Genomic DNA, 23466 nt, shown 5'->3' on the forward strand with positions numbered 1-23466 from the left:
TTCATGTTGATATCTCAAAAACTCATCGAGTTACAGCTCGTTTACTACGAGTTTGGTATAATTCATGTTTATGAAGCACTAAAACACTTCAAATCATGCTTGATCTTGCACAGAAATATAGTACTGATATCGGGCTAGCTGTTTGCAAAATAGGATCCAAGTAGTTACAGTCTAACCTCGATTATTCGTAAACCTCCATTATCCGGGAAAGGAAAATACATATTTTTTTTGTTAATTTTACACGGATTAACAGTAAAAAACTTTATATTCCGATATATAACTCATTCGACTAAACTTCAGTGGACAAAAACAATGCACAAATGAATTATTTTAGAAGAGTTTCACTAGTGAACAATTTTTCGCTGTCACTTACTCGCCTTATTCTAATGGAAGAAGAAAAAGCAAAACATGGAAATGAAATGCTGACTTATGTATTTTAATTTAAGTTATATTGTGGGTAACACACATTGTAATTAAATCTTATAACGCTTTGCAAAACTTTATTTAATGCTTATTTTCAAAAAAAAAACCTTGTTTTTTATTATTTTAAAACCTTTCTACCAATAGAAATGTGAAATAACAGCAATTCATTGTAGAATTCTTTGTAATTAAAACAAAATAAACGAATGTTTTAATATGTGGCAACATATAATACTGCATGTGGAACAACTGTTTATTATTCTAACATATACGCTTTGTTGCAATTGTTTATTTTGGTGCTATAAATTTGTTTAAAGGGTTGTCAATAAACAGAATAAAATGGCTAATATTGCTTTTTGGATGATGGCAGAAACTATAAACATTGTCAAAGAAGCAAAAAAGAAACAACGAATTATTAGAAGAACTCTTCGAGATGCGAGCAATCCCCTGGAGATGCCGGAATGTTTGTAAGTATATTAATAAAAAACTACGAATATTGTTTATCCTAATTGCTTTCCAGATTTCAAAACTATTATAGAGTAAATAAACCAGCATTTAGATACCAATTGAAAACCTTAACTTCCAACATCCCCCTATATCCCCCGTCATTAAGCTAAGTGCGGCGTTGCGCTTTTTTGCTGAAGGAAGTTACCAAAAATGCGTTGGAAAGGATTCAGACGTTTCAATAGGCCAATCTAGTTTATGCAAAGTATTGACCGAAGTTTTAAATTTTTTTGAATAACACTGTGCAACACTGAAAGTGCAAACAACTTCTAGTGGGCATTTTCAGAAAGTACATATTAAGACTACAATACCCCTAGTTGGGTTTCGTGTTTTTAGATCGGGATTGGATTTTATGGCCTCATCTATACAGGGCTAAAACGACCCTTTTTTTAATTGATTCGTTCATTATCTCAGAAACTAATAAGAATTTTGCTTTGCGGTCTTCAGCAATATTGTAGTCCTAAATTAGTAGAACTTATATGTCTGACATACGAACTACGAAAAGCCGCATATAGGGTATCAAAATTGATAAAATATAGGAAAGATTACATAATTTCTGGAATTATGGTCAGTAACTGCCACACTATTGAGAGTTGAACCAAGTAGCCTTTCGCAAAAACTTTCCAAATAATGTCCTTTGCAATTCTTCAGAACATTCTGAAACTGTAAAACACTTATTTCATGTTGTTTAGGCGGTATTTCATATCATACTTTCTACAAAAAATATTTCAAACAACGTTCACAAAGGCAGTTTATTCTCATATTTGAAATTTCAATGTATTGTTGATATATTTATCAAATTGTCGTTGAATAATATGCTACAAACAACGCGATAGAGGCATTTAACAACAATGATATGTTCTGAAGAGTTGTGTATTATATTCCAGTGAATAATTTTCCCAAAGATAACATTAAGAAAAATGTGACTGTTTTGGAAATACGCTGCGAAATATATACAAATCACGGAAATTTTAGATATATTATAAAATTTGAGGCAATAAATGAGGTTATTCGTGTTCATTATGTGTCCAAATACATTCTTCTTGTTTTTATCTACAAGTTTGCTGCGGATGTCATGGAAATATTCGTATTGGTTTCAAAGATAGAGCCCCGATTTTCTTTAAAAAGTCAATATTTAGCCATGTTTAGCTAGGGCCATAAAATCGGAACACGATCTAAGAAAACAAAACCCAAAGAGGGGTTTTGTCTATTGCGTCTGTACTTTCATAAAAACCGCATATGAAATTGTTTGCACAAAATTACCTTGAAAATGTTGCACAGTGTAACTTACTTTTATATCACTAAATTTATTAAAATATATAAAAAATGCACAGATTATTATTTTATTACACTTTACTTCTCTAAAATTTTCCTATTTTCTATTTCCTATTTTTTTTTTTCAAATGACTGGAAATTTTTCCGCTTTCGAACATCGTTTGGAATAATGTGAAAACGGAATGCGAAAAATTTCACTGTGAAATGTTGTCCAGAATAAGGCGAAAGGGGAAAGCGAAAAAATTCACGGGGAATTTTCGTTCAGAATAAGGCCGATAGTTAAATATTTCAAGTTTCCATCTTACATTTTTGGTAACAAAGTACCTATTAGAAAACATCGGTCACGGTCTACGAGTACACAGGATATGGAGTATGGAACACTTAAGTATGACACCAACGAATAAATAAAAAAAAAAAACTATAAATCTACTAATTCTCAAACATAAATATAATTAGCAATATAAATAAATGAAATGACCACACTCATCAGTAAATACCAAAATAACGATGAGTTTGTGCCTCTGTGTGAGTTTTCGTGGTTATACAGATGTCTAATAAATGATGACCAGGATGCGACAGTGATTTAATTAGTCTCACATGTACATGTGTATGTAGATACGCACAACTTTTTATTTTTTTGGTTAAAACTCATAACACCGCAGTACATGGATTCAGTGTGTGTGGGAGTATTTGTGTTACTGTTGTCTGGGTTCGCCATTCATTAGTGTCCTTAACGATCATTGATGACGCTGGTAATGACGATTGTGATGGCAATGTTGGTTGTTGGCTGGCTGGTTGGTTGGCAACACAACTTCTCAATGGCTGTTTGTTGACTGTTGATAAAACTGAAACAGATAACATACTGCCAATACACGTGCGTTTGTATGTGTGTAACAAACACATTTTGTTACATGACGCCTGTTTATGTGTTTGTTTATCAGCTCTTTAATTTTGGCCAAGTGCCCAGAGTTTGTATGGAATACCCCTTCTCACTTCGTTGCCCAAAACCACCACGTCGAAATATAAACCAACAACTACAATAACAAAATATAAATACATAAAATAAAATAAAATCCAACAACACTGTTTTAGAGAAAGTGTATTGTTCTATGGATTTTGTGCACTCATACATAAATCCTCACACACACAAACACATATGCATACATAGTCAAATACGTTTGCCCCTCTTCTGGTTGGTTAGTTCGTGGCATTTTGGGTGTTGATGGTGTCCGTGTCCATGTTGATACTGGGCGATGTAGGGTCTCAAAAGATTGAAATGCTTGCGGCAGTAATGCGAATATGAATGCGAGTGAGAAATGGAAGTACGTTACAAAAAATGTTTGGTGCGGTGTTTTGTTTTTTCCCTTGCTTCCCCTCCCCCTCCTCTTATTTTGATGTTTTTCATTTAATACCCATTTCGTTGTACATGGCTTTCAACAAACCAACAAACGAGCGTCTTAATTAAAAGAGAGGGAAACATAATGAAGTCATGGCATGCATTTAAAGAGCGGTTTTACGTCGCCAAACACATACCAACGCTCACACTCGCGTTCACACATCTATATACAAACATGACTTTTCATTCATCGTCAGCCACAGCCACACATTACGACAAACACAAACAGTCAACGTGTGAAGATTTTTGCCGGAAACGGAATGTTTGTGTGTTACAAAACTACGTTGAACAAACGTTGCATACTTTTAGGGTGCGCGCGTAAAAGTTCAACTACTCGTTATTAGTAATTGTGGCAAAACCGAATCAAAAACAAAAAAAAAAAAAAAACAAAACGCACAATCACATACAACAGAAAAACAAAGGCGAAATATGAAAAACGCGTCGTTATATCTGACACTCAGTAATGCCTTACTTCAAATGTTTTTTTTTTCTATTTTTTTTGCTTTCTACACCATTTTCAACTGTAATTCAGAAAACACCAGTTGTAATTCAGACATTTTATTTGAAATTCAGATGTTTTATTTGTAATTCAGACATTATATTTGTAATTCAGATATTCCGCTTCAAATTCAGAATACTTCATTTGAATTTCAGATTTTCCATTTGAAATTCAGAAATTCCATTTGAAATTCAGAATATTGCAATTGATATTCAGATATTCCATTTGAAATTCGGAATTTCCATTTGATATTCAGAATTTTTCTATTGATATTCGGAATTTCCATTTGAAATTCAGGAATTCCATTTAAAAGTCAGATATTCCATTTTAAATTCAGAACACGTCAATTGAAATTCAGAAATTCCATTTGAAATTCAGAGTACATCAATTGAAATTCAGAAATATTCAATTGAAATTCAGAAAATAATCTATTAAACATATTTTTAATAATGTATTGAGTTTTATTTACATTAACAAGAAAAACAGCGAACGACTAAAGTGATGATAGGATTGTAAATAAAATGGCGGAAAATTAAGGACGCATACATAGTAATGACAATACAACGCATATAATCAATATTCTATGTAAATACATAGTGTTAACAGTTAAAAACAAATGTAAAATAATCTATCGTCCCACCGGTATATCTTCCAGAGATAGTGCTTCTTCGTGGAGTGTTGAAGAGTGTTGAATGGCTCGACTGCAGTCACCGACACTAATAGTTAACAAAGCTTCGTCTATTACAGATTCCAAATATTGCAACCTCTGCTGACCGATGTTTGGTGGTGTCACGGTTGGAATGGCCAAATTCCCTTTAACATATGTTTATATTTACGCCATGTAATTTCGATTAGGTTTAATTGAGGAGAATAAGGCGCTAATCGTAAAAGAGACGCGGGGGATTGCAAAAATATTTCCTCCAATCTATTGTGCCATGGAGCGTTAGCCACAACAAGAACGAGTTCCGACAATTGGTTCCCCATTTCCACCCACCTGGACAAAACCGACTGGACCCACTCTTTTGCATCGTTTCCTCTGAATGCTCCACGGCGTCGATCGATTTTTATTATGCCGCACGCGCCTATTGCTCCAATGAGATGAACATTTGGTCCTCTGGATGTTGGGAGAATTTGCACTGCCCTAGTACCAGTGCGAGACCATCCGTGGCTCCTTTTGCAAAAAAGGTTAAAATTGGTTTCGTCCATTGTAGAAATCGGTTTCGAAATTGTAGAAATCGCGACTATCTTTTGAAAGGTATTGAATATTTTTTTCCTTTATTGATTTTAGGGTTATACACGGGTTATCTTCAACCCATTCCATTATTTCATCGACTTCTGCTCCTGATATGATGTGGTTTTTTACCACCACGTGGTTTTGGCTCTTCATACATTCGAAGGCTGAAAATCCTATGGACACAATGTTTTTAGGAATTATGTGAAGTTAATTTTAATTTGTTATTAATATTCTGAATTGTAAATGAAATTTTCTGAATTTCAATTGAAATATTCTGAATTTCAAATGGAATATCTGAATTTCAATTGACGTGTTCGGAATTTAAAATGGATATTCTGAATTTCAACTGATATTTTCTGAATTTAAACTGGAAACTCCGAATATCAATTGATATTCTCTGAATTTAAAGTGGAAAATCTGAATTTCAAATGGAATTTATGAATTTCAATTGAAATTTTCTGAAATTTAAATGTATTATCTGAATTTAAAATGGAATTTCTGAATTTAAATTGACGAGTTCCGAATTTCAAATACAATTTCTGAATTTCAAATGGAATATCTGAATTCCAAATATAATGTCTGAATTACAAATAAAACATCTGAATTTCAAATAAAATGTCTGAATTACAACTGGTATTTTCTGAATTACAGTTGAAAATGGTGTAGTTGTTGTTGTTTTTCATTTGAAACGTACGTATGTACATAAATACATTTATGTACCTACGTACATTAGGGTTGTGGTTTTTTGACCTTTTTTCTCAGAAATGAGTTCCTGTTGCGTCGCCTATTAGCGACTAAAATAACGTTTATTACACTTAAGTATTAAAAAATGCCAAGAAATAAAACTTTTGCCTAATAATGTCTAAAATAACATTTATTCCAATTAAATCTATACACATATGTATATAAAAAGGATGATGTTAGTTTCTACGCTTATAACTCAAGAACGGGTGAACAGATTTTGACAATTCGCACCAATTCGGAATGATCTCATGGCACAAAAGGATAAACCTAAAAAATCGCGAAAAATTTGCAAAATAATATTTTCAAGAAAGTCAATTTTTCCACAAATTTCTATCGAGCTTCGCGTTTGGAGTATACCTTGACACTTATTTGGACAGTTTTTGGCGAAGATTGTATATGCACAACTTTGAGGGTCCATTGTACGCCTCTGTTTTGTCAATTTTTAAAAGTTGTATAGAATTTTTTATTCACAATCAAATCGATTTTCATAGGAAATTAACAGCGAAAAATGGTTAAAAGAATTCGGTAAGATTCCGATTGAAATGATGAAGATGATAACGTCGAAAGTGGCTTCCACAGTTTTGAGGAAAAAGGTACAAATCCACAAAATTGGTGGGTTATTTGAAAAATCAAGACCTCAGAGGTAATTTCATTGGAAGTGAGGTTGTGGCATATATGTATACTTTTAAACTGTAAGTAAAAACATCTTCGAAAGATCAATATGTACATCGAAAAAGGATGATATTCAAAATTGGAAAGAAAAAAAACAAGAAATCGGAGGTACTGGAGATTTTTTGTTCGAATTATTTTACAAATATTCTTTATCGGGCGACATAAGTAGGCAAATACGTATTAAACTTAAATTAGATTGTGGTATTAATTTTACTATGTTATTTATTAAATATAGGGTGACCAAGTAATCCACAACAGTGTGACAAGACTTCATGCATCCGAAACACACAAATAACGGCAACTAATAGAATAGCCCTGCTAACAAGGGATTGATATCCCTGTAGAAAAGCAAATCCAACTGTAGAAAATCGAAGCGGATAGAAGCAACCAGTAGACGCCCCATGTTACTAACGAGAACTATTTTGCTTATACATTTTCCATATCGATAAATTAAATAAAGGACAAAACATTTATAAAAATACTTCAGTCAAACTTCTCTATAATGAATTGGTTGAAAATTTACAAATATGAGTTCACTCACAAAAAATCTCTTCATAATTAATTTTCGCTGTACACGTTTCAGTGAAAACTCATCGGCTGTACAAAAGAAACACAAATCTGCTAAAGTTTATATTATTTTATATTATTGTAATTTTCGACATATGCAGTTTTCTATGAAAATTACAACAAATATGAATGTCCCTTTCATTAAAACCAAAAGCATTGCTTTTTTCATTTGGTATTTTGGAAATTCATGCCACTCGGTCGATGTGGAGTTATGATATTCGATATTGGCTATGACTGAATGAACATTTTTTGAGGTAATAAAAATCATATGGAAAATGGAATCAAATTTGAATAATGGATAGACATGTAAGAGTTGATATGATGAATAATACAACGATTGTACCACTAATAAAGATATCAAATTGAAATATAAAGCCAATGATTGCAATAGTCGCGAATATCGATTTACATACAGGTGTTAAAGAGAAAATCGTAGCGATGGAAATCAAACAACATACATACATACTAGGGTGGGGCGATTTGTGTGGAAGGAAAAAAACCTTAATGAGCCCTTCGCGTTTCTGATTCCTGGGGTTGAACTGAGCAAAAAAGTCTACTGGACCATATATCTACCGTGAAAATCGAGCCTCCCGATTTTGACTTTAAGTTTTTTATTGACGTTTTTTGGATATTTTGGCATATAACAGCCAAACCATTGAGATTTTCGATCCAACACAAAGACAAACATTGTAGCCAAGACAGTAATTGAAAACTCTCTAATACATCGCAAAAGCATTGGAACGCTCCTTCAGACAGTTTTGGCCTTAAGAATGTGCAAACTTTTCGGAAAATGTCGATAAATGACATTGTGCTACAAAATTTGACCCGAAAAATATTCAAGTGTTCTGATGCAAAATTATATCGTGTTGGGATCCATGGACAACGACAATGACTTTATTTCGTTTGGGTCACTTCGCTTTATTTTTTTATAACGGTAAAAGTAGTGAAAATCTGGGTTTCTTACATTTTCAAATTTAAACGGGCATATCTTATTTTTTCCACGACGGATTTCTTTTGATCCTTCTTCCTTTTAAAGGGGTGAATAATGTGTTTTGAATAAGCTATTATTGTTTTAAATCGGTTAACAAATGGCTAAGTTATAGTGGTTTATGACTGAAAAACCCCACAAAAAACCTATAAAGGAATTTCTCATAATTTTCAAAATATAATGTTTTTTTGTTTTGTTCAATATTAATTTTGAAAATTATGAGAAATTCCTTTATAGGTTTTTTGTGGGGTTTTTCAGTCATAAACCACTATAACTTAGCCATTTGTTAACCGATTTAAAACAATAATAGCTTATTCAAAAGACATTATTCACCCCTTTAAAAGGAAGAAGGATCAAAAGAAATCCGTCGTGGAAAAAATAAGATATGCCCGTTTAAATTTGAAAATGTAAGAAACCCATATTTTCACTACTTTTACCGTTATAAAAAATAAAACGAAGTGACCCAAACGAAATAAAGGCATTGTCGTTGTCCATGGATCCCAACACGATATAATTTTGCATCAGAACACTTGAATATTTTTCGGGTCAAATTTTGTAGCACAATGTCATTTATCGACATTTTCCGAAAAGTTTGCACATTCTTAAGGCCAAAACTGTCTGAAGGAGCGTTCCAATGCTTTTGCGATGTATTAGAGAGTTTTCAATTACTGTCTTGGCTACAATGTTTGTCTTTGTGTTGGATCGAAAATCTCAATGGTTTGGCTGTTATATGCCAAAATATCCAAAAAACGTCAATAAAAAACTTAAAGTCAAAATCAGGAGGCTCGATTTTCACGGTAGATATATGGTCCAGTAGACTTTTTTGCTCAGTTCAACCCCAGGAATCAGAAACGCGAAGGGCCCATTAAGGTTTTCAAATCGCCCCGGCCTAATACATACATTTCATTCTATCAATAATTACCAAAGAAAACAAATTATCTATTGTAGTTTTTTTTTTTTTTTTTGTACTGCAATCGATTAGAAAATGTTGTTATTGAGGTAGTCGAAAATATCATTGTGTAAATATTGAAATCTTACTAATCAGTGGACATCGGATTTTAGCATATTTTTTATTTCTTATCCGATTGGACTCAAATTTGAGGGTCAATTTTTCGATATTTTGGGGTCATATCATTAGACTCTCCAGACATATTCCTTCACAGAAATGAATCTGGACTAATTAGACTGAAATATAGACATAAACAAAATCAGTTTCACAAGGAGAAAATTTCATAAAAACCAGCCTTCCTATAATAATATAAAGTTGCTTTCCTATACAAATTTGTTCAAAATGTACGGTAATGGAAAAATTACAACAATTTCAAAAAACTCAATCAGAAATGTCAAAATCAACGTATCCAAATATAGTGATAGTTTCTACTCGGTAAAAATTGTCTAGCAGAAAAACGAAGGAGCTGGAGGTTATCATCGCCATTTTTGTTAAGAGAAAATCACAATTTGTTCTAGTTTTTGGAATAAGGGTACGTTTTTAGCACAAAATGGGAAAAAGTACTAGAGTACCATTTAGTGTATAGTAAGTATGATTTTGCAGGTTCTGGAATATAACTATGTATAATTAGAAGTATACGTTGTGTATACCTACATATTAGATTTTAATATATTTTATAGTTTTTAGTCCTTTATTCAGACATAAATTGGGAATTTTTGCTCTCTGTGGCCAAAAAGCTTTTGTGGAAAAATGCTTGAAATGTCGCTTAAATATTGATATTGTTTTTAGTTTAATGCACTAAAAATACGTAATGTTATAATATCGATCTGAATTGCACGCATACATTATTTATTTTTAAACATTATTATTTGTATACATTATCATTTTTAAACCCAACCAAGACGAAAAAAAAATAAGCAAAACGAAGAACACCCAATGATTAGTGCGATATGACCAGTCACAAATTTGGACACGGCCGAAACATGTGGTGTCCCGATTATCGAGATTATTCAGTATACACTAGTGGTCATCTGAATAGGTTTGATTTTTTTCATTTTATATGTTAAGGTATCTTCTGATGTGTTCGTATTGCAGATCCATACTATTTACTTTATGAGAGTCCTATACTAGGCCAACATTCCCAAGAAAAAACTTGACGGTGTTGCATTATTTTCGGAAAATATCCCAATTACATATAATAAAATATGTACAAAAAAGTGTCCAATTTTTGCGATCATCAGAATAGGTTTGAATCAAATATAATTGAAAAATTGTACTACCCATGCAAATATTGCGCGGTTTTTTGGTCTAATTTAGTAAAATGGAACATTCTGATAAATCCTACAACAAATTTGACCCGCTATATTTGGAACGCGGGTTCAATTCTCAACACGGAAAAGTTACCAAGAACTTTCAGATAAAATCAAGAAATATTCAAACAAAAACGTTTTAAAAACTTGCTTTAAATGACTTTTTAATTTCGTTAGATCTCTTCTCAGCTTCGAAAATTGTCTGAAAGCAAATACCAAGTGTAGCCATATTATTAGGATAGATAAATTATAAAGGTCATTGAAAATAGTTGGTATTTTAGCTCAAGTTTCATTTTTTAACTATCCTTGCAGTACAAATTTAAGTATTATCATGCTCACAAATCCACCATAGTTGACCACATGTATCATAAATGTTCGAAAATTGCTCTGGAAGAATGTTTTTTCGACGACAATAAAGTAGAAAATTGTAATTCAAATTTAGCTCAAAGTGCTGTATAACCTCAGTAGTCCATTCTTTTGTACTTATTCGTGTTTGTTTTATGACTTGTGAACAGAAAAAAACTTTTTGACCTGACTATATAGGTATTACAGCACTATAAAAGTCGGCGATATCATGTCCCTTTGACTTAAATTTAATTTACAATTTTCTACTTTATTGTCATCGAAGAGACATTCTTCCAGACCAATTTTCGAACATTTATGATACATGTGGTCAACTATGGTGGATTTGTAAGCATTATAATACTTAAATTTGTACTGCAAGGATAGTTAAAAAATTAAATTAAACTTGAGCTAAAATACCAACTATTTTCAATGACCTTTCTAATTTATCGATCCTAATAATATGGCTACACTTGGTATTTGCTTTCAGACAATTTTCGAAGCTCAGAAGAGATCTAACGAAATCAAAAAGTCATTTAAAGCAAGTTTATAAAACGTTTTTGTTTGAATATTTCATGATTTTATCTGAAAGTTCTTGGTAACTTTTCCATGTTGAGAATTGAACCCGCGTTCCAAATAAAGCGGGTTAAATTTGTTGTAGGATTTATCAGAATGTTCCATTTTACTAAACTAAACCAAAAAACTGCGTAATATTTGCATGGGTAGTACAATTTTTCAATTTTATTTGATTCAAACCTATTCTGATGATCGCAAAAATTGGACACTTTTTTGTACATTTTTTATTATAATTGGGATATTTTCCGAAAATATGGCAACACCGTCAAGTTTTTTCTTGGGAATGTTGGCATAGTATAGGACTCTCAAAAAGTAAATAGTATGGATCTGCAATACGAACACATCAAAAGATACCTTAACATATACACACACACACACATTGTTCCACAACATCCCATACGGGACAAGGGAGACTTCTCTCATATCAATGAGTGCACCCCGATTCATATTTAGCTCAATGATATGGGACCTACTGTTTATCGCCGAGTCCGAACGGCGTGTCTTAAGACACCACTTGTGGAGAAGTTTTTCAAGGCTGAAATACTCAGGAAATGTCGCCAACATTACTGAGGGGTATTTTGCCACCGTTGAAAAATGTTTGATGTTGCCTGGCCGGGGAATCGAACCCCCGACCTTCTGCGTGCAAGGCGGGCGTGCATACCATTGCACCACGGTGGCACCTTAACATATAAAAAGAAAAAAATTCAAACCTATTCAGATGACCGCTAGTGTATATGGGAGCAATATCCAAATACGAACAGATTTTAATATAATTTGACAAACTTTTATTTATACCAAATTCGGACACACATTCCAAATTTCATCAAAATTGGTGCACCAAATACATAAAATCGGGAAAAAAATATATGTATATGATAGCCATAAGGTCAAAAAATGATATTCTCCAATGTTTAGGCGAATCGGACAATAAATGCGATCTGTACTCTGTTTACAAAAATTCATGGCCAGACGGACGGAGAGACAGACATGCCTAAAACTACATAGAAAGTGAATCAATGCAGATCACCAAAATTAAGTAAGGGTCCATTTCGTTTCCTTTTGCATGTTGCAAACTAATTCACTAATACAGTGGTGGCCAATACATTTGTAAGAAAATTGCACGTTTTTGAAAATTTTCTGTAAAATATTTTTTTGAAAGACAATTTAGGTATTTTTTGCAATTATTTATAGTTCAATTCTTCACGTATAAGAAAATAAAAAATTTTGACACGATATCCAACAAGAATTATGAAAAAATTGTAAAATATATAAAACGCCTTAAAATTTAATGGTCAAAACATATGCAACTGGTGCCTGGACACCAGATCAACTGAATTAAACGACAGACTTAAAACATTAAGAGATATACATTGGAACGAACCAAAAAAAAATTCCGGAAACCTTATCCCCTATTATTTTTTTTCATTTTATCCAAAAACTCTAAATCTCTATCTAAAGACTGCAATTATGGTCCAATCGATGAAAAACCTAAAAAAAATGTGAAAATCGGATTATATATAGCTCCAATATTCATATTCGATCAAATTTTCATACATTTTTGTAGGATTCGATAGACGAATCAGATTTCAATATACATACATATGTAACTGGCAATAACTGTATAATCTGAATACAGAATTGCCGTTGCAATGTTTTGGACTGCACTGTATATAGCATTTGTATATGGCATTCGTTTAGCCAAAAATATTTGAAATACAATACGTAAAGTATTATTATTTAAAGATTAGGAAAGTAATTATTCATCTAAACGTTGATAATAATGAAATAGACCTCGATTTTGTTGGTCAGTGTGTACTATGCTCATATGCTCATTATTCTTAAATTTCCAAAGGATCTTTGAACAGACCCTAAACTGCACTTAGACACAAATGTTCAACTTTTGTTTCTTTGGCACAACTTTAAAGTATGAACCAAATCGGTCACTCCCTTCATGAGTTATCGTGCGCACAATTTTTCCGAACATTTTTGAACTTTCGTGGGGGAGGTACCTGAAGGAGTAAGCAGATAGGACTTATCTTCGACTAAGTTTGAACAAAATAGTACGAAGGCCAAATTTTGGACCCAATCGACAGATCGCTTCGAGAGTTATCTTGCGCTCCAACCACTACACCCGGTGCCATAGGGTTTTTTTTGCATATTTTAGACTATTTTCTCAGGAAGTATGGACTTACCCCTGATGAAACTTGTACCGTCGTATGGGGGCAGCGAATACAAGTTTTTACAACACAAATCAAAGCGATTCGAGAGCAGGTCCTAAACTGAACTTATACGAAACTTTGCCCGTATGAAAGTGTATACATATACCTCGTTAGCATAAATGCTGAGGGTATAAAAACCGTTTCTTTAGTCCTAAATTTGAAGATCAGCTGTAATGAAATTCTTTAAAAAATCATTAATACGATTTGCTAATACTTTAATTTAACGTACACATATGTGTGTTATACTATGGTTTACATACTTTGATTCTGTATATCAGTTGGGATTGTCAAAAGAGGAATCAAGGACGAATATTAATAAAAGCAGCAGTATTACTGCAGAGGGTATCACAAAACAACACTCACTTCAATTCACTTAACACAAATACACTCACACACACACACTGCTCTCACATGTAAGACATGAGGATGCAATTCGAGGGTGTTGCCATAAGGCTGTCAGAATGTCGATTCGCCAGTGTAAACAGCAAAACAAATACATGTAAAAAATAAATGTGAAATGAAAAATGCCTTCAGAATTCAAGTCCTGAATATGACTTGGTATGCCACAATGGTATACGAATGGAATTTAAGAGCACAATCCTGTACATGCCCACCATCCATCCCACCACACAGGCATCTGACATACCTTTGAGGGCCTTCGAAAATAAAATAAAATCCGTCGCGGCATATTTCGATTTTGTTTTGTCAGATGAACATATTTGGTGTTTGAATGTGTCTGTGAATCATTGTCTGTTTTAATGTTTTCTGCAGATAAAATTTTGCCATACAAAAATGAAAACCAATACATTTACTGTATTTACATTCAGTGTCTTAATAAAAATAAAATGCCATTAACATATGTATTTTGATTTTGATCGCAATTCGCTGAAAATCTGCTCGTTTGAGTTTTTTATGTTAAAACTGTTAAGTGAAAGTGATGGCTTGCTTATATCCACAATTTGAAAAAAGACCTCTTAGTGAATAAAATCCATACCTACTCTCATACTATCCTATATAATCCATCAGTATATATTGGCAAGGTTTTCGTACCAAACAAACTTTGGTGTCGGATTTACCTTATAATATTAGTCCATAGGCAACTAACTCTCTTCGATAAGTGGCTCTGTTTTCAAACATTTTATTTTCGAAAACTACTGGTTTGAATACTACAGTCCATGGATTACCCTCAATGTTACCTAGTACTTTTGTGTAGATAATCAATAATATTTAATTTCCCAGTAGTCCTTCTTTACAAACAATAAAATTAACAAAGTATGTATTTTTATTTAGCAAAAACAAGTTGTGTTGTGCAACTTATATTTCGTTTAGAGAATAGGTATTTGACACTTTGGTTTATGCTGCTTTTAATAAGTGCGACAGTGCAACACTTTTTTAATTTTTTGTCGTATTCGGAAAATAACAAAAATCTGCATAGTTATATAAATTTTAAAATATTTACTTGACGAACTGTAATTGTTTCGGTATGAACGTTACCATTAGATCTCCTATGCATTTTCGAGTTATTTCTATTATATTTGTTTACTTGCTTGGACACGTCATTAAATGTCGTGGAAACAGTAAAAAATATATTTGCCCAAATTCTTATTTTGATGTTCAACTCATGATTCTGGTCTTCAACCTTTCTTGAGACACTGTACATGAAGGTATGTAAAATGAAACTTGTTGTATTTTTGTGTATGTATGTATGTATGTGCATGCGAATATCCACGTCCACACCACATTCAGAAATAATCTTTTGGGGAATATTATCAAGGGCTTTCTTGCGCGAATATTCAAATTTGTGTGGTGCTTGCATGTATAGCTGTCACCACACAGCGCGAGGGGAAAGGGGGACATGTTTTTTTTTGAAATATCAGCGATTTTGTGACTTGTTTTAGGATTTCATGTTGTTTTTTTGGCGTTTCCTTGTTGTCTAATAGTACTACAGAACAAAAATTGTTTCATAAATACTGTTTAGTATGCACGGTTTTTTGTTGCTGTTGTTGTTGTCAGTGTCCCCTGAGATACACGAAATTCGAGTTACATGTCTGCCATTCTTTCAAATAATACTTAAAAGCAAATTTGCCAACATATGGAGTCATTCATCATCATCGGTATATGGGTGGATAATGTGTCCGTCCATTAGTGAATACAAACAAAAATACAGTTGGAGAATAAAACACCCATATCGTATGTACGTATAAACATGTGTCTATTTTTTTCTATTTGCCATAAGTTATAAGCAGGAACAGAAAAAACGAAACGGCCGGAAAGCACAACAACACAAAATATCAAGTTGATTTTTTTTCCTCGTTTTGAAAATATGATGAATTCTTTAAGGGATTAAATTTCAACAGTTTTTATTCGATTTGTAAACACTGATGAAGATGTAAGGACAGTAATTAAATTATTAATCGATAACAGATGCAATCATATTTGTATTGAATAGGAAAGGGCGAATTAGTTCGTTATGCACATCATTCAGATGATAGTCAAATTGTCACTTACCTGACATCAGGATGTGCATCAAGCATAGCTCTCATTAACGTTGTCCCCGATCTGGGAACGCCACCAATGAATATTAATGGCATCTCTCTGCTGTACGAATAGACTTTTTGGCTATCACCTTCGACATATTTCTGCAAAAGAAAGAAAAAAATTAAGAAATGTCATAGATATATATGTATATACACATACGAAGAATAGAGTAGAATAGAATTCATATATTTTTTTAAGTTTATACATATACAAAATACCCTAGTTTGTTCACATTTGATATGATAACCGAATGTTACAATGTCTAGTTTGCAATGACTCGCTTTTCTTAAGAATATGTTAATTTTTCCAGAAACAATTCCCTATTAATGCGTGGCTCCTATATAAGACTCTGCCTTCATACAACTTTAATGACTTTATAGAAATTGAAGAAATGTGTTGTTTTTCTATTACTTACGAAACTTAAACAAATAATCAAAAATTTTTCAACGATAAAACGAGACTTCGGACGGAATCAAAATTTAATTAAAATTTACTGAGGAGATATTTGTTCCATTTGTGCCCTAACTTTTGATGTTCTACCATTTCACATCTTTACCTTCTTGCTCAGCTAGAATTCAAATTTCAAGTGAAAATATTAAAAGATTTTTGACATTAGGAAACAAAACGGTGTCATGACAAGGTGACCGACTAGCAGCAGCAGTGAGTGCTAGACAAACAAAAAGAAAAGTTAAAGCAAAGATACGTTAACACAAGTACTTTAGTGTCATCTTCCTTCCCTGTTAAACTCTATGTGCAACAAATTGAATCTCAGTCTGCCACTAGTTCACCACATAACGCACTCTTGATTCTCTATGAATTTTCAAAATGAAAAAATACGGTTTTTTATTCTCTCTACAAACATACTTAAACTCCCTCCTATACACACAGTCAGTCTTAGTAGATGACTTCGTAAGACTGGCTGCCGTAATAATCTTTGGTATTTTCAGATTTATTTTTTTTCATTCTGTTTGTTTGCTACTCCCCAAGCACCACTTTATTCCAATGGATACTAACACTACTCGACTACTTAAGTTGGGTAATGTTTAGTGATGCGTCTCAGTCGAGTCGAGTATAAAGGTCAGCAAGCAGCAGCAAAGGTAACCTTAGACGGATGATCCTCTTCCAACAGAAGAAGCAGTACAACTATAATGCGACCATTGGGCAGCGACAAAGCCAAGAAAGAGCCATACACACACATACAATTCATTGTGTGTTTTAATTTGATGTTTTGTCAAATTGCTTTGTGGGAGCCATCCACCATCCACTTGGAGAACGAGAAGAAGCCCAAGGGACAAATTTAATCAAAAAGTGTCATGTGATGATTTTGTGAAACTTCATCTTCATCATCTTCTTGATACAAATTAGTGTTTGCATTATAGTGAATTGCAGCTAAATCAAAGATGATATATTATGGTGTGAAGAGTGTACTTTCTATTGCATATATTTGACTAGAACGAAATTAAGGACACACAATTAAATGAGGGATACAACGGTTCTACATAAGACATGTAAAAGATCATAGACCTAGATAGATAGGAGATCACACTTTAACACAGAAGATTGGAAAAATTATGCATTGCAAACAACATTTATTAAGGATAAAAAACACTCACGGCGTGCCTTAACGAAATGTAAATGGAAGGTGCTTACACCTGGGAAGTTTTTGAAGATTCTGAAACTACAATGCTCATAGATGAGAAATATCAAGAAACAAAAAACATCGCCGGAGGGATTTTTAAATAAATCGCGATTTAAGTTCACATTTTTAGGGGTTCTTTAGGTTATCACGATTTTGCTTGGAAACCGCGAGGCCAATGTAAATAGGCCTAAAGAAAATGTTGTAGCTGTGACAATTCTCCACAAGATTGACCTTTATGATATTTTTGTAGGTGTTACCGTTTTTGAGATATAGAAGTCCAATTTGGACAATGCACTGACTGTATCGCCTCCTTATAAAACAATGTCATTACTGCAATTTCCCAGATTAAACTTAAATATCTTGAAAATGGTACAACCTAGGAAAAAAAATAAATCATCCAGTCTTGTAGAGAATTTTAACAGCTTCAACATTTTCTTTAGTCCCATTGGTAAAATGGTAAAACCTATGAAAAAACCTAAAGGTCAATCTTGTAGAGAATTTCCACAGCTACAACATTTTCTTTAGACTCATTTCGATACGACTTGCGGGTTCGAAGCAAAATCGTGAAAACCTAAAAAACCCTTAAATTGTTAATTTTGATCGCGATTTATTTAAAAAAAAAAAATCCCTCCGGCGATTTTTTTGCTTTTTTTATTTTTCTTATCTATGAACATTGCTGTTTCAGAATCCGCGAAATCTTTCCATGTGTAAGCGGTTTTCATCAAAAGTTAGTTAAGGCGCACTGGGAATGATATTGTTTTATAACGAGACGATACAGTCAGTGCATTGTCTCAATTTGAACTTCTATATCTCAAAAACGGTAAAACCTACGAAAATATCATAAAGGTCAATCTTGTGAAGAATTTTCACAGCTACAACATTTTCCTTAGGCCCATTTAAATAGGACTCGCGGTTTCTAAGCAAAATCGTGAAAACCTAAAGAACCTCTAAAAATGTGAACTTAAATTGCGATTTATTTGAAAATCCCTCCGGCGATTTTTTTTTGTTTCTTGATATTTCTCATCTTTGAGCATTGTAGTTTCAGAACCTGCAAAAACTTCCCAGGTGTAAGCACCTTCTATTTAAAATTAGTTAAGGCGCACCGTGTACTATGACTGATTGAAAACCAGAAATACATATTTGTATTTGGGTACGACGACAGAATTCAGAAATAAGAAATCGCATTAACATCGCAAAAGTATGCACCTTAGAAACCTTGTGGAACATTGTAAATATTCGTTATAGGATATTCGTAGATATGAAAAAAACTTGTAAAGTTTGCGCATAAAAATAAAAATATACCACTTTTATTTAAATTAAGCTATTTAGCATATTATTTGTGCACCCAATGTCCTATTAGCTTATTTCGTGATTATCATAGCCCAGCGGTACGCTAAAAAGATAAGCCCGACTTTTTAAGAGTCTTGGGCCATTGTCGTTTTTAAAAAAATGAAATAACGTTTCTTCCTAACTTATAGGACTTTTGAAAGACGTGATTAGGCCTATTTCATAATCGCGGTGCCATTGATGACATCAAATAAGCAAACAGGACATTCTTATTTGTAATACACCTCCTAAGAAGAATTTAAAAAATAATTTTCTATATGCATTCATATATATAAAAATCCTTGTTTGTACGCACAATACACCAATAAATAAACTGTAAATAAATAATATTGAAAAAAAAAGTAATACTTACCGCATCTCCTCTCATCATGGCCGATGATTGCCCTGATAGACCAGAGCCAGGTACTGCTTCATCTCTGAAGAAACAGATGGGACGTAATTCCGTAAATTTGAATAGAAACATTGTGACAACAATAATTCCAAGCATGACCCATAGTGTGGTCTTCTTATTGCGATAAGGCAGGCGCATGATTATTATTTGTGTGTGTGTGGGTGTGCGAGTGGCTGGCGCTTATTTCAACGCAAACCACAAATCAAAACTACACTCGTATTAAAGTGACCCGGATGGCGTTAAGACTATGAGCTACAACTATCAACTATAACTAGGCTCTGTACATTTAGCTATAATAGTAACAACAGCAATATCGGTTGAAATGGTAGCAACAGCATCAGTGGTGACAACGACATGGATCATATGAAAGACGAAAGTATGCGGCCAGAATGTTGTTACAAACGCAATAAATTTCAATGATTTAAGTAAATTTGCGGGCGTATTGGATGGTTGGATGGCTTAATGATGATTATACCCTTTTCTTTGACGTTATTATCATACGTTAGAATCGTAATGTCAATAAATTATTTTCATTAACGAGAAGTCTGCCACAGCATGCTATACATCATTCACTAATGCCATCAATTCATTTGGGGAATGGAGGGAGACTCACACAGCTCTACTAATTTACAAATCGAATGGAAATGTTTTGATTTGTTCCTTTTGGGATTTAGGTAATGATTGTGGCGTAAATTCTCTTGGTAGAAATTATGAGAAGAATTTCTTACAAGCCCAATAATAATGATGCCTGGATTTCAAAACGGCTCTAATGAGTTGTATTTCAATATGAGGCAGGGAATCTGAAAAAAAAATAATAAAAAAAATTAGTAGTTCACATAACAAATAAACGAGTATGGAAAGGCACAAAGTCGGGCGGAGCCCACTATATGACACCATACACCATTGTGAATATGTAAAAAATAGAACGATTACTTTACTTCCAATAATGAAAGTACTTAGCTTCAAAATACACCATTCTGCATATCAAATTTGTGTGCTATACACATCAAATTATATCGAAAAATTCATTTGCAAAATATACCTTACCTGTAAAACCTTGACAAAACAAAAGAAGCTTCTAAAAGTCTACTCAAGTATTTACGGTTAAATGCTATTTTTTCAACGTTTTTTGCATTCTTAATACAGAATATAATCAGAGTTGGTCCATTCTCTCTACTTTGTGTGAATCTTGCTACATGGATGACATGTTTTTCAAGAAACCCTCATTTTCTAGTATCCTTTAAGATGATTATGGAAAAAATTAAGGCGTCCTAAACACTGCATATTTTGTATGTAATTTATAAAGGAGTATAAACATAAATCCATTTGATAAAACACAGTTCTCTTTTCAGTCAGATCATGATAAGATTTTTATTTTATACTCTTTGACACGACCAAAAATGTGCCTCATCGAAATAATGGTTTTAGACTCCAAGTATGTTTGGACGAAATCCGTTTCAGACAAATTGGAGTTAATTTAGCAATCTCCGTCCGTCTGTCTGTCTGACTGACTCGAGCGCACGATAACTCTCGAACGGGTGAACTGATTTTGTCCAAAATTTGGCCTTTATAATATTTTGTCCAAACATAGTTTAAGTTCGAACATGGCCATATCGGTCCACTCCTTCAGATACTTCCCCCACAAAAGTTAAAAAATGTTCGAAAAAATTGTGCCCACGATAACTCTTGAAGGGAGTAACCGAATGAATCCATACTTTGCTTATTGTAAAATGTCTACCAGACATAGATGAGGTTCCAATATGGAGTCTATCGGGCCACTCCTTCGGGTACCTCCCACACACAATTTCGGAACCTGCACCCATTAGGGCAGTACAGTTGTTTTCAGGGGCAAGTGCATACTTCCTGAAAAAATGGCCCGAAAGGGGTAAAAAATCCCTATGGCACCATGTGTAGTGGACGGATCAGCCGATTCGGTCAAAAATGTTGGCCTTCCTATAGATTCGGATGGATTGCAACTACATCTCTCCCCCGAAGCTAAGTAACTCGGTATAATTTTGGACTGTCAAGGTAGTCACGCAAGTGGCTACACATCCCCTAACCTAGTTTTCAGATATTCCCGGTGTGAGACCTATATGACCTGGTAGTCACTTGATCCATGTGGTAACTCTCTTAGTGGGGGTATGCTTATTAAGTAGCTAATAGGGGGTTACCAATAGGCATTCCATTCGTTAAATTTTAACAGCATTTGTTGATCCCTACTCAAATCCAAGACAGTTGATAAATCTCTACGGCAGCGGCTTTATTTGCTCCAAACACACAAATTTTCCAAAATTGAAACAAAGGAGTATAAATAATAACACGGTCATACTAAATATAAATTAACATTTCAATTGTGTTGATGTATTGAATTTGAAGATAGATTGTCATGCGATAATACGAATTACGAGTATATGAATTACCACCAACCTTTGTGCAAAATCATTCAATCCGTGTGTGTGTTCAGAATTGTTTCAGTTTTATTACTCCACTTTTTTAATAAACACAAATCCCCTGGAGTCACGCTTCTTATTGTTGTTCATAAAGGCAAAGTAAATTACTTGAAAAGTTAAAATAACGTTTTTGCATGATAAACCTTAGATGGTAACCTTGATCTGACCAAAAAAATACATTTATTAAAATTCTGTATTATATTTTGCAACCTTGCTTATCTAAAGATATCGATCCCATCGCCCATTTGTTTAAATAAAAGCCAAAAGGCAATTATTTTCATAGGCCTTCAAATAACACTGTACAACACAAAAAATAATTACAAGATAATTCGCCCAGATTATGAAAGAGGACCGAAAAAAAGAAGACACGTGTATCGGCGTTTTGAAAGTTTACACTTAAGGTACACTTTATACATAAAATGCAAGGATTCCAAGGAATCTGATGTCGAATATTTCAAAACCTGTAGAAATGGGCGGAACTTGCCACGCCTATTTACGTTACTTCCCGACGTAAACTTTCAAAACGCCGATACACGTGTCTTCCTTTTTCGGTCCTCTTTCATAATCTGTGCGGGGTTTCTTGTAATTTAAAAAAAAATCAATTTTGTTGTTCAGTGTAATTGAAAATCATTGCATTTGACGCAGATTCGATAATCGTTTCCATTTGAAAAGACAAACTCCGATGCATTTAATACCCAACCCAATATAGCGCGGGCCACTCATTTCAGAATTTCGTAGTTGTGTGATGTCGTGGCGGTGAACAAAAAAAAGCTTTCTGCGGCACCATTCAAATAGGCCAAATAGAAAAATAGCAATTTTGTTCAAAATCAAATCATTGTGAAAGTTCATTGAATCGGATATAACGGTAAACAAAACAAGACTATTGATTTCATATCGGTTACCATGGAGTGCATGTGCATGCATGAATAGAAGATACTAGTCGATAGGTTTATGGGGAAGGGGCCGAACAAAAAAATGGGTGGTGTAGAAATGTTTGACTACCCAAAACATCGACCCACCGTCCACCCGGCTCCGGCTGACGAACTGACAGTCGGTTTGGCATGCGGTGGCTTACATACTTGTAGTTAACTATATGAAAAGTTAGAACTATTCTGAGTAAAGTTTCGCTTGAATGGACACATGTTTCTCATTCTTCTTTTCGTGTGTTTGTGTGAGGATAGCTGGTGTTGTTTGCCACCAGTCAGTCTGATTGAAGTTCATGAAGTTTGCTTGGGTGGTAGTTGCTACTTTTGTTGGTATGTTGCACACACACGCACACACCGAGAGTTTATTTACCTATGGTCGCAAAAATGTTGCAACTTAAATGCCCATTAAACTGTTGTAAACTTGTACACTCACAACAAACAACATTTCATGTCTGTATAAATTCCCTTATTAGGACGAAA

General features: G+C 33.6%; 1 protein-coding gene across 12 annotated transcripts in view; it reads right to left on the reverse strand.

The window, feature by feature from the left end:
- Positions 1–23466, reverse strand: part of Tpst (tyrosylprotein sulfotransferase) — a 118625-nt gene that overhangs the window by 46918 nt on the left and 48241 nt on the right. For 8 of the 12 annotated variants that reach the window (XM_073978363.1, XM_073978361.1, XM_073978360.1 and 5 more), the window contains 2 exons: positions 19572–20410; positions 16204–16334 (listed from right to left, as the gene is read on the reverse strand). In XM_073978363.1, coding sequence (XP_073834464.1) covers positions 16204–16334; positions 19572–19748 — 308 coding nt within the window. In that variant the 5' untranslated portion in view covers positions 19749–20410. The remainder of the gene's footprint in view (positions 1–16203; positions 16335–19571; positions 20411–23466) is intronic. The other 4 variants (XM_073978367.1, XM_073978365.1, XM_073978366.1 and 1 more) reach the window with 1 other exon arrangement.

This window comes from Musca autumnalis, unplaced genomic scaffold (assembly GCF_047663935.1).
Source record: "Musca autumnalis isolate F117 unplaced genomic scaffold, ASM4766393v1 scaffold_3, whole genome shotgun sequence".
In the NCBI taxonomy this organism is placed as follows: domain Eukaryota; kingdom Metazoa; phylum Arthropoda; class Insecta; order Diptera; family Muscidae; genus Musca; species Musca autumnalis.